This window comes from Sminthopsis crassicaudata, chromosome 2 (assembly GCF_048593235.1).
Source record: "Sminthopsis crassicaudata isolate SCR6 chromosome 2, ASM4859323v1, whole genome shotgun sequence".
Taxonomy (NCBI): domain Eukaryota; kingdom Metazoa; phylum Chordata; class Mammalia; order Dasyuromorphia; family Dasyuridae; genus Sminthopsis; species Sminthopsis crassicaudata.
The window spans coordinates 504,392,318-504,405,804 of NC_133618.1; the positions used below are offsets into that span (position 1 = coordinate 504,392,318).

Here is a 13,487-nt window from a genome sequence, read left to right on the forward strand (position 1 = left end):
TTATAAATTAACTAAGATATGGGATCAGGTTCCTATTTTCCCCTGCTTTTCCTCATTGGCAAATAGTTCTAGGATATGGGAAGGGGTTTTGTGCCACAGTTCCCTTTTATTGTCCTGACTCAGTTTCCCTAATTGTCCTGCCTTGGTTTCCCAGAATTGTTCTGCCTCAATTCCTAATTGTTTTGTTCAATCCTGCAACACCACCCTTCCTCCTAATCATCTGGATCCAGATGAGGAGAAAATCCTTTTACCTTAGACATCATGACCCCAGACCCTCCCTACTTATCAAACTCCCCCCATTCTGTCATTGTTCTTCTTGATCCCAACTTATCAGAATGTCTGGTGCCTCCCCCTACCCTGTCAGAACCAGACTGAAAGTCCGTTCTCGTTTTCTCAGTGCTCTGACTCCGCTCCTGCTTGGAGCCACATGCATATATGTCACTGAGAACTCACATTGGCTACTGAATTCTTGGAGATAGAGTCTCATTCAGTCCCAGGATCAAACCATGGATCCACTTGGTCCCAGCACAATCTCTCCCTTTCAAATAAAATATTAAAACTCTCTAATTTCTATTTTGCCTCAGTTTTTCCAGCATTACAGAAGGGGCAGCTCTGGGAGGGTGTGAAGCAGACTAACTCAACCCTTATCTCTCTTATCTCAGGGTCGATAAAAGGAATGTCTTTGTTTAAATTTGAATCTATGGTTGCTTCCCCATTCCCGGTAGTTTTCACGCTTAGAATGTAAAGTCACATTCTCAGTCAACAAGAATGAGCCAGTAGGGAGGGTCAATATTTCGTCAGGGAAATTATATAGTGCCCCTTTGTCTGTGCTCAGAGCCCTCACTTCCACCTCTCCATATGGTGAGAATAACTGCCTGCTTCTCAGGAGAATCGAATAAACTTCCTCCTTACACCTTGAGAAACCTCTGAGATTTATTAGAAATAAAATGCTGTCTTTGGAGTTTCAAAGTGTCTACTAACCTAGCCACTCAGTCTTGTAAGAATGTAAAATAAATATTTCCTGCATTAAAAAAAAAAAAGTACCAACTTCCTTATGTAAAAGTGGTGATGTTGACTAAGTAAAACAGGTGTTTTTAAATCTTTATTTTCCTGACCAGTCCCACTTGTGGTCAATTTTAAGTATTTGCAAACTCATTAATCAGGGTTAAAAATGTATATGGCTCCAAAAAGAGTTTCTCTCCATGTGAAGTCTTTTTTTTTTTTTTTTTCTTTCCCACAAATTCTTGTATGGAAATGCAATATTGCATAGTTAGTTGTCAGGCACAAGGGTTCTCCCTGCAAAGTTAACATTTATTAGAATAATCAAACTTCCCACATTGGCCTAGGCACAGGTTCTAGCTATAAACTGGGATCAAAATCCCAATATCCTTCACTTTTTCTGCCACCTCAGATTTTGTCCTTGTTTGTAGCATATAATTCTTACTTACTTTTTTTTAATGTTAAAAAGCAGGAAGTAAGCTTTGTCCAGGTGACGCTTCAAACCATCCTCACTGTTTTGTTGTCTCATTTGATCCAGAACAATATCTAGGCAGGCTTCCTTTAACTAAGAAGACATATTTAAAAAAAAAAAAAAAAATCAGCACATGTCTTTTGGAATGCAAAGTCAAATCATCTTTGTCAATTGGGACTAGGAGAGAGGAGGAGAGGAAATGATGGGGAAGCCTGAAATTGTCAGAGGGAACACACACACATTCATTTATTCATTCATTCAATTCTACAAGCATCACTGATAATCTACATTCAAGGTCAGTTATTATATTTTAAAAGTAACTTCTCAAAGAAATTTAAAATTATTCAGGCAGACAATGCTATTTTGGACCCAGAACACAGCACAAAAACAGTTACTTGTTTTTTGCCCCTAACAGAAAATCATAGAATTAGAAGTGGGAGAGATCTTAGAGGTCACCTTTTTCAACTCCTTCATTTATATACTTCAAATCCAATATTTTTACCACAACAATCTTTTGACTTTGCCACAATGCACGAACTTCCTTTTCTTTCCTCCCCAGGATTCTCTTCTCCCGCTGGTGAGTTCTTCCCAGAAACTCCATTTTAAGAAAAAAAATAATCCAGTCACTTTTTAAGATCTAAACTTTGCCATCATGTCTCCACATCTTCATTTGCATGGAAGTCTGGGGAAGATCTAAAGAACAAAATAGGCTTGGAATCACTTTCTCATGGTTCTTATTGAATATTTCCAGGGTTATGCTGGTTAATGTTTGATAGCTGGCTCTCAAAAAAAAAAAAAAAAAAAAAAAAAAGCAAGCATGACATACTTTAATAGTATTTTATTTTCCCCTGAATTACATTATGGAAAATTTTTAGTATTCATTTTTACAAAATTTTAAGTTCCAAATTTTTCTCCCTCACTACCCTCTTATCTTTTAAAAATGGTAGCCAAGACTTCCGGCTAAGATGGCGGCGTGGAGGCAGACAGCTGCTTGAGCTCCTCGCTTTCTCTCAGAACTTACTTCATGACAAGCCTCTGACTTAATGCTTGACCCAGAAAGAAATCCACAAATTATCACCAAGAGAAGACATCCTTGAAAGTCGCCAGAAAAGGTCTGTGTTTGTTCGGGGGAGGGTCAATCAGACTGGGCGCAGACTGAGGGCAGACAGCCAGAGCAAGACAGGCAGCTCACACAGCTCAGACCGGAGGGGGAGGGGTGTGATCTCTGCAGTTTCTGCGAAAGGGCTTTTGCCCTAGTGTGGATGCTCCGTCTTGGCAGCAAGCCAGGAGCAGCAGAGAGGGTGTAAACACCGGAGGTGAAGATTAAAACCCCAGAAAGCCAGCGTCTCTCGGGCCCGGCCGCCTCCAGCCCCCACCTGGACTGACTCGGTGCGTTCTCGGAGCCTCAGAGGGCAGACTCAGTACAGTCATTGCTGTTCTGTTAGTGGCTCTCTGCTGCCCTACCCCCAGTCTGTAGAGGAAGCCCATTAATACCATCCAGCCCTATCCCCCGCAAAACAGACCAATTGCTTCTCTTGTCAGTTTGTTTTCTTTGATTCTGACAAAATGAATAAAAAATTCAAAAGGGCTCTAACCATTGACAGCTTTTGTGTGGAGAGGGAGCAGACTTCAAATGCTGAGGAGACTAGGAACAGAATGTCCCCAGATGTATCCCCTGGGAGGGATATAAGCTGCTCCTCAATACAAAAGAACCTCATAGAGGAAATCAAAAAGGCTCTCACAAGAGAGCTGGAGGAGAAATGGGAAAAGGAAAGGGAAGCTTGGCAAGAGAGCCTGGAGAAGTCATCCCATGCATTCAAAGACAGAATGGATAAAGAAATCAAATCATTGAGAAACAAGATTAGTGAGCTGGAAAAGGTAAACAACTCCAAGGAAAACAGGATTAGTGAGCTGGAAAAAGAAATCAGCTCTCTAAAAAATAAAATGGATAAAATGGAAAAAAATTCCATAGAAGATAAAAACTCAATTGGACAATTACAAAGAGATATAAAAAAAGTGAGTGAAGAAAATACATCATTGAAAATTAGACTGGAACAAGTAGAAATGAATGACTCAAGGAGAAACCAAGAGGGAGTCAAGCAAAACCAGAGAAATGAGACAATTGAAAAGACTGTCAAGTACCTTACCAGAAAGACAACAGACCTGGAAAACAGATCCAGGAGAGACAATTTGAGAATAATCGGACTCCCTGAAAAATGGGAGGAAAAAAAGAGCTTGGACACCATTTTCGAGGAAATTATCAAAGAGAACTGCCCAGACGTTTTGGAAACAGAGGGTAAAATAGACATTGAGAAAATTCATCGATCACCTACTGAAAGGGACCCTAAAATCAAAACGCCAAGAAATATAGTGGCCAAGTTCAAGAACCATCAGACAAAGGAAAAGATATTGGAAGCTGCTAGAAAAAAACAATTCAGATATGGAGGATCCACAATAAGGATAACACAGGATCTAGCAGCGTCCACATTAAAAGAACGCAGGGCCTGGAACATGATATTCCGAAAGGCTAAGGAACTTGGTATGCAGCCAAGAATAACTTACCCAGCAAGAATGAGCATCGTTTTCCAGGGAAGAAGATGGACATTTAACGAAATAAATGAATTCCATCTATTTTTGATGAAAAAACCAGACCTACATAAGAGGTTTGATCTTCAAATACAGAACTCAAGAGACTTCTAAAAAAGGTAAAAAGAAATCTTGAGAACTATACTTCTGTCAAAAAAATATGTAAAGAACATATGTACAATTTGTCTTAGAAAATAGAGGTGGAAAGGAGATTATATCATAAAAAAGTACAAAGTGGTGGTACTACATCTCATGAAGAGGCAAAGGCAACCTATTATATCTGAGAGAAAGAAAGGAGGGAGATGAACATAGCGTGTATCAATAGACATATTCGATTTATGGTGAAACTTCTTCCACTTCATTGAAAAGTGAAAGGGAAGGAGTAAGCTAAGGGGAAGGGAATACAGTAATTTCGAGGAAAAGGGGTAAAATAAGGGGAGGATCTTTAAGGTGGGGGAGGGATCCTAAAAAGGGAGGGCTGTGAAAAGCAAGTGGTGTTTACCAGTTTAATACTGGATAGGAGGGTAAAAGGGAAGGAAAGGGGAAAAGCATAAGCAGGGGTTAATAGGATGGCAAGCAATATAGAATTAGTCCTTCTAACCATAAATGTGAATGGGGCAAACTGCCTCATAAAGAGGAAGCAGTTAGCAGACTGGATTAAAAGTCAGAATCCTACTATATGTTGTTTACAGGAAACACACCTGAAACAGGATGAGACATTCAAACTAAAAGTAAAAGGGTGGAGCAGAATCTATTATGCTTCAGGCAAAACCAAAAAAGCAGGAGTAGCCATCCTCATCTCAGATCAAGCAAAAACAAAAATTGATCTAATTAAAAGAGATAAGGAAGGGCATTATATCCTGCTAAAGGGAAGCATCAATAGTGAAGCAGTATCAATATTAAACATGTATGCACCAAGTGGTGCAGCATCTAAATTCTTAAAAGAGAAATTAAGAGAGCTGCAAGAGGAAATAGATAGCAAAACTATAATAGCGGGAGATCTCAACCTTGCACTCTCAGAATTAGATAAATCAAACCACAAAATAATTAAGAAAGAAGTCAAAGAGGTAAATAGAATACTAGAAAAGTTTGATATGATAGATCTTTGGCGAAAGCTAAATGGAGACAGAAAGGAATATACTTTCTTCTCAGCAGTTCATGGAACCTATACAAAAATTGATCATATACTAGGGCATAAAAACCTCAAAATCAAATGCAGTAAGGCAGAAATAGTAAATGCATCCTTTTCAGACCATAATGCAATCAAAATAACATTTAATAAAAAGCCAGGGGAAAATAGACCAAAAAATAATTGGAAACTAAATAATCTTATACTAAAGAATGATTGGGTAAAACAGCAAATCATAGACATAATTAATAACTTCACCCAAGAAAATGACAATAATGAGACATCATACCAAAATGTGTGGGATACAGCCAAAGCAGTAATTAGGGGAAGTTTTATATCTCTACAGGCCTACCTGCATAAAATAGAGAAAGAGAGGGCCAACGAATTGGGTTTACAACTAAAATTGCTAGAAAAGGAACAAATTAAAAACCCCCAGACAAACACAAAACTTGAAATTCAAAAAATAAAAGGTGAGATTAATAAAATTGAAAGTAAAAAAACTATTGAATTAATTAATAAAACTAAGAGTTGGTTTTATGAAAAAACCAACAAAATAGACAAACCCTTAGTAAACCTGATTAAAAAAAGGAAAGAGAAAAAGCAAATTGATAGTCTTGAAAATGAAAAGGGTGAACTCACCACTAATGAAGAGGAAATTAGAACAATAGTTAGGAGCTACTTTGCTCAACTTTATGCCGATAAATTCGATAACTTAAATGAAATGGAAGAATACCTTCAAAAATATAGCTTGCCCAGATTAACAGAGGAAGAAGTAAGTAGTTTAAATAGTCCCATCTCAGAAAAAGAAATAGACCAAGCTATTAACCAACTTCCTAAGAAAAAGTCCCCAGGACCAGATGGATTTACAGGTGAATTCTACCAAACATTTAAAGAACAACTAACTCCAATGCTATGTAAACTATTTGAAAAAATAGGGATTGAAGGAGTCCTACCAAATTCCTTCTATGACACAGACATGGTACTGATACCTAAACCAGGTAGATCGAAAACTGAGAAAGAAAACTATAGACCAATTTCCTTAATGAATATTGATGCTAAAATCTTAAATAAGATATTAGCAAATAGACTTCAGAAAATCATCCCCAGGATAATACACTATGACCAAGTGGGATTTATACCAGGAATGCAGGGATGGTTTAATATTAGGAAAACTATTAGTATAATTGACCATATTAATAATCAAATTAATAAAAACCATATGATCATCTCAATAGATGCAGAAAAGGCATTTGATAAAATCCAACATCCATTCCTACTAAAAACGCTTGAGAGTATAGGAATAAATGGACTATTCCTTAAAATAATAAGGAGCATATATTTAAAACCTTCAGTAAACATCATATGTAATGGTGATAAACTAGAACCTTTCCCTGTAAGATCAGGAGTGAAACAAGGTTGCCCACTATCACCATTACTATTCAATATAGTACTAGAAACTCTAGCCTTGGCAATAAGAGCCGAGAAAGAGATCCAAGGAATTAGAGTAGGAAATGAAGAAATCAAATTGTCACTTTTCGCAGATGACATGATGGTATACTTAGAGAACCCCAAAGACTCTGCTAAAAAGCTATTAGAAATAATTCAGAATTTTAGCAAAGTCGCAGGATACAAAATAAATCCACATAAATCCTCAGGATTTTTATACATTACCAACACAATCCAACAGCAAGAGATACAAAGAGAAATTCCATTCAAAATAACAGTCGATAGTATCAAATATTTGGGAATATATCTACCAAAGGAGAGTCAGGAATTATATGAGCAAAATTACAAAACACTTGCCACAAAAATAAAGTCAGATTTAAATAATTGGAAAGACATTCAATGTTCTTGGATAGGCCGAGCGAATATAATAAAGATGACAATACTCCCCAAACTAATCTATTTATTTAGTGCTATACCAATCAGACTCCCAAGAAACTATTTTAATGACCTAGAAAAAATAACAACAAAATTCATATGGAAGAATAAAAGGTCGAGAATTGCAAGGGAACTAATGAAAAAAAAGTCAGAGGAAGGTGGTCTAAGTGTACCTGATTTAAAGCTATATTATAAAGCAACAGTCACCAAAACCATTTGGTATTGGCTAAGAAATAGACTAGTTGATCAGTGGCATAGGTTAGGTTCACAGGACAAGATAGTGAATAAAAATAGCAATCTAATCTTTGACAAACCCAAAGATCCCAAATTTTGGGATAAGAATTCATTATTTAACAAAAACTGCTGGGAAAACTGGAAATTAGTATGGCAGAAACTAGGCATGGACCCACATTTAACACCACATACTAAGATTAGATCAAAATGGGTCCAAGATTTAGGCATAAAGAACGAAATCATAAATAAATTGGAGGAACATGGGATGGTTTACCTCTCAGACTTGTGGAGGAGGAAGGAGTTTGTGTCCAAGGGAGAACTAGAGACCATTATTGATCACAAAATAGAACATTTTGATTACACCAAATTAAAAAGTTTCTGCACAAACAAAACTAATGCAAACAAGATTAGAAGGGAAGTAACAAATTGGGAAAAAATTTTTACAGTTAAAGGTTCTGATAAAGGCCTCATCTCCAAAATATACAGAGAATTGACTTTAATTTATAAGAAATCAAGCCATTCTCCAATTGATAAATGGTCAAAGGATATGAACAGACAATTTTCAGATGATGAAATTAAAACTATTTCCACTCATATGAAAGAGTGTTCCAAATCACTATTGATCAGAGAAATGCAAATGAAGACAACTCTGAGGTATCATTACACACCTGTCAGATTGGCTAAGATGACAGGAACAAATAACGAATGTTGGAGGGGCTGTGGGAAAACTGGGACACTGATGCATTGTTGGTGGAGTTGTGAAAGAATCCAACCATTCTGGAGAGCAATCTGGAATTATACCCAAAAAGTTATCAAAATGTGCATATCCTTTGACCCAGCCATACTACTACTGGGCTTATACCCCAAGGAACTACTAGAGAAGGGAAAGGGTCCTGTATGTGCCAAAATGTTTGTGGCAGCCCTTTTCATAGTGGCTAGAAGCTGGAAGATGAATGGATGTCCATCAATTGGAGAATGGTTGGGTAAACTATGGTATATGAATGTTATGGAATATTACTGTTCTATAAGAAATAACCAACAGGAGAAATACAGAGAGGCTTGGAGAGACTTACATCAACTGATGCTGAGTGAAACGAGCAGAACCAGAAGATCATTATACACTTCAACAATGATACTGTACGAGGATGTATGCTGATGGAAGTGGATTTCTTCAACATAGAGAAGAGCTAATCCAATTCCAATTGATTAATGATGGACAGAACCAGCTACATCCAGAAAAGGACTGGGAAATGAATGTAAACTGTTATTTTTACCTTCTGAATCCAATTCTTCCTGTGCAACAAAAAATTCGGTTCTACACACATATATTGTATCTAAATTATACTGTAATATATTTAACATATATAAGACTGCTTGCCATCAGGGGGAGGGGGTTGGGGGAGGAAGGGAAAAAATCTGAATAGAAGTAAGTGCAAGGGATAATGTTGTAAAAAATTACCCATGCATATGTACTGTCAAAAAATGTTATAATTATAAAATAAAATAAAAAATTAAAAAAAAAAAAAAAAAAAAAAAAAATGGTAGCCAAGTTGTTATAGGTTATGTGTGTGTTATCCTATAGAACGTATTTTCCATATTAGCCACAGAAGGAAAAAACAGATTAAAGGGGGAAAAAAACATGAAAAAGAATAAAGTAAGTGAAAAAACTATGCTTTGATTTGCATTAAGAGTTCATCAGTTTTTTAACTGGATATGGATTTCATTTTCCTTCATGAGCTCATTGTACTTGTCTTGGATCATTGAATTGCTGAAAAAAGCTGAGTCAATCATAGCTGATCATTGCACATTGTTGCTGAAAGTGCATATGATGTTTTCCTGCTTCTGCTTACTTTACTTTGCATCAGTTCATGCAAGTTTTTTGTAGGTTTTTCTGAAATCTGCCTGTTCATTTCTCATTGCACAATGGTATGTATTACATTCATATATCAGAGCTTGGTCAGCCATTCCCCAATTGATGGGCATCCCCTCAATTTCCAATATTTTGCCCCCATGAAAAGGGCTGCTATAAATATTTTTGCACATGTAGGTCCTTTTGGGTTTTTTTTTTTGGTGGTTTTTTTTTTTTTTGATCTTTTTAGGACGTAGACTTAATAGTGGTATTGCTAGATCAAAGTATTTGTATAGTTTGGTTGATTTTTGGGCATAGTTTCAAATTGCTCTCCATAAAAGTTCACCAACAGTGCATTAATGTCCTAATTTCCCCACATCCTCTCCAACATTTATCATTATCTTTTCCTGTCATTCTTAGCCAATCTGATAGGTGTGAGCTGGTACCTCAAAGTTGTTTTCATTTCCATTTCTCTAATCAAAAGTGATTTAGAACATTTCTTAATATGCCTATGGATAGCTTTGATTTCCTCATCTGAAAACTGCTCTTTCATATCCTTTGACTATCAATTGGGGAATGGCTTGTACTCTTATAAATTCAGTTCTCTGAATAAAAGCTTTTATTGGAATATTTGCTGGAAAAATTATCTGATTTATGTTTTACTTTCCAATCTTGCATTGGTTTTATTCATGAAAAAGTTTTTAAATTTAATATAAAAATTATCAGCTTTACATTTCATAATGCTATCTTTTGTTTAATTATAAACCTATAATTCACTTAAATTCTTTAAGAATTTGAATGCAATACCCCTTGGTGCATACATTATTAGTATTGACATTATTTTATTGCCTGTGGTATCTTTTAGTTTCCTTCCTTATCTCTTTTAATTAGGGCCTATGTTTTATGGGAGAGTTCATCCCATTCACATTCATAGTTACTATGTATTTCACTTCATCTTATTTTTCTTCCTATTTGTCCTTTCTCTCCTTTCACTTTTTTTTCACCATCATTTGGCTTTCATCTACCACGTCCCCCAATTTGCTTTCCTTTCTGTGAGTACCATTCCCCACTTTACTTAACCTTCTCACCTTCTATTTCTCTGTCAAGATAAATTTCTATATTCAATTGATTATGCATATTATTCCCTCTTTGAGCCAATACTGATAAAAGTTCAATTGATGCCATTTCCACCCTTTCCATCCACCATAATAGGTTTTTCCACACCTCTTCATGGAAATAATTTACCCCATTCAACCTCTTCCTTCCTTCTGCAACCAATGCACTCCTCTTTTTCATCCCTTAGTTAATTTTTAGGTCATTCCCTCGAATTCACCTTATACCCATACTTTCTGTGTTCTAGCAGTACTATTAGTGATATAATTTTTAAGAAGTACAAGTATCCTCTTCCCATGAGAGATATAAACAGTTTAGCTCCATTTAATCCTTTATATTTTCTTTCCCTGTTTTCCTTTTTAAGCTTCTCTTATATTTATATTGGAGATCAAATTTTTTTGTTCAATTCTGATCTTGTTCTTATGAAAGATTTTATATTTCACTCAATAATCATTTTTTCCTTTAAAGTACTATACCTAATTTTTCCAGGTAGGTGATTCTTGATTGTAGTCCTAGATGCTTTGCTTTCCAGATTATCTTGATCTATGACCTTGACTCTTTAATGTAGTAGATCCTAAATTCTATGTAATCCTGATTGTGGTTCCCCAATATTTGACTTGTTTCTTTCTGGTTACTTGCAGTTTTTTGTTTTTTTTTGTCCTTGACCTGATAGTTTTGTAATTTGACTATAATGTTCCTTGGAGTTTTTATTTTGGAATCTCTTTCCTGAGGTGATCAGTAGATTCTTTCAATGCCTGTTTTGCCCTCTTGTTCTAGGGTATCAGGGCAGTTTTCTTTGATAATTTCTTGAAAGATCATATAGATTCTGAAGGGAAGAATCTATGTCATTGACAGTTTTAAATGTAAGCACATGACTTTCCAAATAATACAGAAGTATTGTTTTAATCTATTTAGAAAAATCATATTGATGAAATTGTAATTCATGATTGAATTCAGGAAAAAAAAAACCACACTCATTGTACATTAACCACATAAAAGTCATTAAAGTAACAGATTATTGTGTTGTAAAAAAACATGGAGAATTTAAAAACAATAAAGATTTGAACCTTTAAAAAAAATTATCTCATAAAATATTGTCCAGTGTCAGCAGCCCTCCAGATGCTGATGGCAGCAATATCCCTCCTGACTGTGACACCAGAGACAGCAGACAGTTCCAGTGTTGCAGCTGAAATGGACTGTTTTGGGTGATATGCAATATAAAGATTGTAAATGGACAATAGGTCTGCTTGCTCCTCCCGTGGCTACTTGCCATATGGTGGCCTGGGGAGAGGCTTTACCCTATGCTTTCTATTTAAGGACTATGCTTTTAAATTAGTGGGTGAAAAACCAACACACCCACCTGCCGTTGTTATTGAGACAATGTTACTGGACATGACTTTGCTTATGTGCACCTTTGTCTGTGAAACTAGAATTGCTCTAGGATTGTGAAAAGTGCAATAGAGAATTGTGATAAGCTAGAATTGCTCTAGGATTGTGAAAAGTGCAATAGAGAATTGTGAGAAACTAGAATTGGTCTAGAATTGTGACAACCTACCTCACTGATATTTAATTGTGAACTAGAATTGTGATGTTTTACCTTGTTGACTTCCCACCTCAGTGCTGACATCCTACCTCATTGGCATCCAACCTCTTTGGCTTATTATCTGTTTGAGTATGACTTTAATGAATGGGTTGAACACTTGGCCACTGTTGAGCCTGGTTCTTATTGTCATACTTCTGTTTACTGATCTGCTGCATTGTACCTCCTCGAGCATAACACTCTGTCATCTCATGGATCAAGTAAACTATAGCTGGTGCTAAAAGTTTAGCTTGATGAGATGTGAGGTTCCCGCAAAACAAGAGAAAGGGAATTGTAAGGGCCCTTTAAATGGGCGGACACAGCGCATCGGGAGATTGAGGCCCAGAAGTAATTTCTGTGGATATTAGGACTGCCCTTGGGCGGGATCCTGGCCATATTGAGATAGCTTCGTAATGGGTGACTCTCTTGCTGATTGGCTGTGTGTGAGACCTCACAGGCCCTATGTAAGCCCACTGCAGGCAGCAATCGTCCTCTTTAACCTGGCGCTCTTCACCCTGGCTCCCTAGCCTGGGTGGCCAAGCCGAGATGGGTAGCTAAAAGAGGTAAGGAGTTTGGTAGTGAACACGTGGGTCTTCTGCCCAGGTGTTCACTTGGGAACCAACAAGTCAGGGCATTATGTGAGTAGGTATAATAAAGGCTTTTAAGATTACACGTGGCTGTTCTTGAGTGCGCTATTGGTTATTAAGCTATAGATTCAAGAGATTGTGGCCAGAGACCTTTGAAGGCCTCAGAGGAGGTGAGCTGGGTAGAGTTGACACTGCAAAGGACAGTGGTCAAAGGTACTCTGGTGGGCCTAGGACAGGCTAGTAATTGTAACTGACAGGAGGGCACGTTACAGTCCAGATTCTCTATTTGATTATGGCTTTCAGGTAGTGTAGTGATTCTGACACAGTCTCTCTTGGATCTATTTTTCAGGCCAGTTTTTTCAAAGAAGTATTATTTTTTCCTATTTTTTTCATTCCTTTGAATTTGTTTGATTGATTTTTGATATCTCATAGCGTCATTAGCTTCCACTTACCCAATTCTAACTTTTAAGGAGCTATTTTCCTCAGTTGTCTTTTGTATTTCCTTTTCCATTTGGCCAATTGTACTTTTTAAGGAGTTTTTTTTTCCCAAGCCATTTATTTTTTTTCTTAGTTCTCTTGCATCACTCTTGATTTCCTTTATCAACTTTTCCTCTACTTCTCTTGCATGATTTTAAAGCTCCTTTTTGAGCTCTTCCATGATTTTTTTTTCCCCTAGACTTGAGACTACTTCCCATTTGCTTTGGGGTTTTGCCCAGAGATGTTTTGGATATTGTTGTCCTCTTCTGAGTTTGTTCCTTGATCTTCCTTGTCACAATAATAACTTTCTGTGGTCAGATTTTGTTGCTTTTTCATCTTCTTTGGCCTTTTTCCTTTCTTTCTAATTTAAACTCTACTCCATCTTGTACCAGGGCTGCGGGACCTGGCTGTTTAATTGCTACTGCATTGATGTTGCCTTGAGATCTATGGGATTTACCTTATTGAAGCAATATTATTAGATGCTATGGTAGCTCTTAGAAGTTGTTTGGTTGGTTGGAGTCTTAGTCTTAGGCCAATTAAGTCTTGAGAATGGGTTCATTGTCATTTTAAAGAAAAACTTA

General features: G+C 36.7%; 1 protein-coding gene across 3 annotated transcripts in view; it reads right to left on the reverse strand.

Moving 5' to 3' along the window:
- CCDC180 (coiled-coil domain containing 180) overlaps positions 1 to 13,487 on the reverse strand; it is a 121,678-nt gene that overhangs the window by 66,632 nt on the left and 41,559 nt on the right. For all 3 annotated transcript variants that reach the window (XR_012486898.1, XM_074294022.1, XM_074294023.1), the window contains exon 15: positions 1,449 to 1,564. Coding sequence is in view for 2 of the 3 variants with exons in the window: in XM_074294022.1 (XP_074150123.1) it covers positions 1,449 to 1,564 (116 nt within the window). In the remaining variant the exon portion in view is untranslated. The remainder of the gene's footprint in view (positions 1 to 1,448; positions 1,565 to 13,487) is intronic.